We start from the raw sequence: 4,588 nt of genomic DNA, 5'->3' as shown, positions 1-4,588 counted from the left end.
GCAAAAGCACTTAATTGGCTGTAAAGCACTTTGAAACATTCTTTACTACCTTCTGTGTCATGCTCATTAATCCATCTCCTAATTACTGGTCTTTACAGGACCTCCGGTAAATTTCTTCCATGTCATTGGTTACAGCATGAATCATGATTTCTGACTCTTCTCCTTTCCTCTCCAAAGTTTATCGGATTACCGCACATAAAACTTAAATGGACTAGTGAATGATTTAGCTCATTGTGAATTATCTCCTAGATCTCATTTTGATTGCATTGCATACTCCGGTTGAGGCCTAACAATTATAAATTTTTAGCCTGGTCGCTTTCCTCTCCTGAATTATTCCTCAATTAAGAAACCCAAATGATACATATACTTTTTAAACCACCTTACTAACTTGCTCTGCCACCTTTAAGGATTTATACACATCAGGTCTCTCTACTTATCTAGACTTATCAAAATTGTACCATTCATGGTAAACAGCCTTTCCATTTTAATACTTCCAATGTGCATCACTTCACATTGCTCTGCATTGAACTCCATCTGCCATTCTCCTGCCCATTTCACCATCCTTTGCCATCCTGAAGTCTATATCAATCCTCATCGTGATTTACCAGTTTGTCAAGTATCATGTCGGGTGCAAACTTTATAATGCAGCTTTCTACAACCCAAGTCCAGGTTGTTCATATAAGTTGAAAAGAGCAATGGACCCCAGGCTGAATCTTGGGGAATACACAGTGCAAACCATCTCCCAATCTGAGAAACATCCATTCAACACCACCCTTTGCTTCCTGAACCTGACCCAGTTTTGTATTAATAGCATCACTTTCTCCTTAATTCCATGGGGTTCCATCTTCTTAACTAAGCCTCCTGTCTGACGTTTTGTCACATACCTCCTGAAAATCCATATCGACATCTACACTACCTCAATCCTCTGTTACCTTATGAAAGAATTCAGGTACAAAGATAGTCATTTGGTAGTAGGGAACTTGAGTATTAGTGAAAAAATACATTTTGTCAAAGCTTTTCATCTTGCACTCATAACTCATCATCTTGCATTCTTGCACAAATTGTCCTGATGAGTTAAAGAAAAAAAGCTTCAAAAAATATTTTTTTCAGCAATTCAGTTGAGTTACTCAAGCACGATTTGTATTTAACAAATCCTTGCTGGCTCTTGATTAACCCAACTCCCATATGTAAGTTTATTTTGTCCCTGATAATTGTTTTTAATAACCTCCCCAAAACCGATGTTAGGCTGACTGACCTGTAATTTCCTGGTTTATTCCTTTCCCCTTTCTTGAATGATGATATAATGTCAGCAACCCTACTGTCACCTGGCACTGCTCCTGTATTTAATTGGGATAGAAAAATTGTGACCAATGCACCTGCTATTTCTATATTTGCTTCTACCATATGTTAATTCCTGTTCACCTATTCTACCTATCGAGCTAAAGTTGTCAGCCACTCCACCTTGCACTTTTAACTTTTAAATTCTTATCTTTAAATCCCTCCAAGCTGCAACCTATTCCAGTCTTATATTTCTTTTTGGTAACACTTGATTCCTCTATCTGTGTCATTTTGTGCAGCTCCCTTCCCTTTGCTCCATCTTTGGCCTCACACCTTTCAGCTACCTGAGTTTTTTAAATCTCAACTCCTTCCCTAAACCTCTCTGTTTCTCTACCTCTATCTCATAATTTAACAATCTTCTGAAAACTCATCACTGCCACCAAGATTTTGGTCATCCCTTCTAATCTCTCTCTTACTAAATCAGCTTCCATTCTCTACACATCTCTGTTTGAAGTACCTTGGAACTATGTTTTTACTTTCAAGGTGCTTTATAAATGAAAGTTGTTATAAAATGAAGCTCAAAAGCTTAAATTGTAGCATGAAGTTCTGTATGTTCGCTTTGGAAACCATACAATGGTGAAAAACCATCTTGAAAATGTTGTACACTTCTATAAACAAGTATTTATTTCCTGTATCAACATCTGTATATTAGTTGACTATTGTACTGGTTAAGATTGTATCAAAACTGAAAACCTGCAAAAGGTCTGCTAAATTCTGTACTAAATTATCTAAATGTATTATCAGTTTGATTCTACATCCCACTTATATATACATTCCAGTTATTATGCACTGTTAGAATTGAATCGTTGATTAATTTGATGCATTCAATCAAGTTTTCGGGAATATAAAGTATAACAATTTTATTCCTTTTGTGGTTTTACAATATGGTATTTGAAGTAGAAAATAATAGAATTTTAATGATAAATGTCAATACACAGGTTCAAGTTTAACACTTACCAGGATATGTACGCTTCTCAATTTCAAAATAAGTTCATTGCACAGATTTTAATACTAAATAGTAACTTCTTATGGGATTAGCTTCCACAAATTGGCAATTATGTTTTTCTCAGATGATAACTTGACATTCTTGTAGAAATTGCCAAAATTTCTCTTTTTTTGCACCAACCAAGATGATGATTCCATTTTCCCACCTTGAGGTTCAGCATCTATAGGGTTTCATAGTACTAATGGCTACTAAGTTGTAGAAAATACCCCGATGCCCTGAGGATGTGAGTCCTGTCTGATTTATGAGACGATGCAGCCACCCTTCTCCTTGAAGGGATTCTTGTCCTCAGGGATTCCCTTTATTAAAGGATCTTCTGCAGACTGTGATTCAATGTAATCCTTCAGTTCCTCGGCACATTTAGACACCTGAAATAATCCAAAGTCAAATTATAATTGGTAAATAATAAATGGAGTGATTGTAGAATTTAAACACAGTCACAAAAGTATACATGCTTCTTGTTCCTGAGAATGCTGTTCATAGCCAGGCATGCATCATTGGCCTTGCTGTGTTTGCTCCACAGTTTACATCCAAGGGTAGAAGAGTATAACTGCAGCTTCAGATGCCAATTGATGCACTGTGCATTTCCAATATATTCTATTTCCATTTTCAATTTCCAATATCCTAAATTTACATGTGTTGCAAATTAGGAGAAGCAATATGCATTCTTCCGATTATCTCTGACTGAACATGCAGGCTTTGTTGCTGGCCAACTGAGACTTCACAAAGCTGTCTGTACTGTAAACATTAATACAAGCAACAAAGTTTCAAGTCTTCAGTGTTCAATCACCTGTGACATTGAACTTTTATAAAATATTCATTATGAGCATATTCAATTACATTGTTTCTTATTTTAATACAATATTACATATTCCAACAGATCCTGCTTTATCACTTATTACGGTTAATTTGCAATAACCTAGTGGATCACAGATATAATTGAAGACATTGTGCACATTATTGATTCTTTCCTGAGTCTGTTGAATTTTAAGGCTAGCCCTAACTTTAATGAGGAGCAGCCATAGCACTGTGATCTGTGAGTGTTCATAATGGAAGTGCACTTATTAGACAGAAGGTTTGAAGTATGGCTAATGTTTGATGGGTTAAGAGGCAGCAGTGGATAGCTTTGTCTTGACTTTTGTTCCCACAATTTGGCACTCAGTGTTAACATCTGGCAGGTCCAAAGCCATTAAAGTATTAAAATAAGTTGCATGTTGGATTTGCTTGAAATTTTGACCAATTCATCACATTTTTGATCTTTATTCAGATTTCACTAATGCTGAAAGGCAATTTGCTGCTTGCGTTTCATTCTATGAAATGAACCTTAGCACCAATTTAGCAATAGTTAAAAGAAAACTGCAGACCCACAAAACAGCAACAGAAAAATAGAAGTTTCATCTTAGTGTTCTGGAATCATAAACAGGAGTTCCTACCAGCATCCTCTCTAACGTGATTTCTTTACGAAGTTGCTCTACCTCCATTTTCAATCGGTCCTTATCTGTTAACTCTTCCATCCCGTGTGTTATGGTGTCTTAAAAACAAACAAACTTTCGTTCGTAATATTGTCAAGATAATCGCAATTTTTAAAGCACGGATGTTTAAACAACTCTTGCTGCGATGCAATGCGAACGAATGAATGGTGTAAGAGGCGCAAGTTTTGGAAGCGATGAGCTCACCTTGTCCCGGGGTAAATTCAACTCATCCACTGGCGAGACTCTCCGGCTCCAGCCACTTCCACGGCCAGTGATCCCGCAACCTCCTGTAAGGCCCTTTAAAACAAGGCCCTTAATATCTTAATCTTCCAATGTGATTAAATCAAGAGCTTTAACAGATTTAAACATTAAGTAGAAGGGGAGAAAATCCTTGCCAAACATATTGTTCTAAAATTGCATACGCAACTTTTAAAGGAAGCAGTTTTAAAAAAAACACATCCTTCCTTTGGTTCGTCAGCCTTCCTGTAAACATACTTCTTGTTTATTTTTAAGTTACATTTATTAATAAAGTGGATCATACTGACGTCAGCGGCGGTAAGCTGCAAAAGTCTGTTATCAGAGTGTTTATCGCCTCTTATACATCTGTTGGAGTGGGTCACCTGCTCAACGCAGTCACTTATAATAATCACTTTCAATAATTCTCATTGCTTTCCCACACACACTGAAATATATTTAAAATCATTCCCTGCAAAATACGTGGTAACATTGAAACTTATTCTTGGTTTGTTTAACACACACGGGCATCTTCAAAATG

At 36.5% G+C, this 4,588-nt stretch overlaps 1 protein-coding gene and 1 long non-coding RNA gene across 2 annotated transcripts; one reads left to right on the top strand and one right to left on the bottom strand.

Annotated features, from left to right (window-relative positions):
• Positions 1-2,183: 2,183 nt before the first annotated feature.
• Positions 2,184-3,855, bottom strand: LOC144678810 (guanine nucleotide-binding protein G(T) subunit gamma-T1-like). Its single transcript, XM_078538753.1, has 2 exons — positions 3,775-3,855; positions 2,184-2,709 (listed from the first exon to the last, which is right to left on the bottom strand). Exons 1-2 carry the CDS (start codon positions 3,853-3,855, stop codon positions 2,584-2,586), a joined length of 207 nt encoding a protein of 68 aa, XP_078394879.1. The 3' UTR covers positions 2,184-2,583.
• On the top strand, positions 3,773-4,227 carry LOC144678811 (uncharacterized). The gene is made up of 2 exons (XR_013576187.1): positions 3,773-3,862; positions 4,006-4,227. It is a non-coding gene; the product is annotated as an uncharacterized LOC144678811 (long non-coding RNA).
• The last annotated feature ends 361 nt before the right edge of the window (positions 4,228-4,588 follow it).

This window comes from Cetorhinus maximus, chromosome 3 (genome assembly GCF_964194155.1).
Source record: "Cetorhinus maximus chromosome 3, sCetMax3.hap1.1, whole genome shotgun sequence".
NCBI classification, from domain to species: Eukaryota; Metazoa; Chordata; class Chondrichthyes; order Lamniformes; family Cetorhinidae; genus Cetorhinus; species Cetorhinus maximus.
The sequence above is the reverse complement of the archived record's forward strand: the minus strand, read 5'-3'. Positions and strand labels throughout refer to the sequence as shown.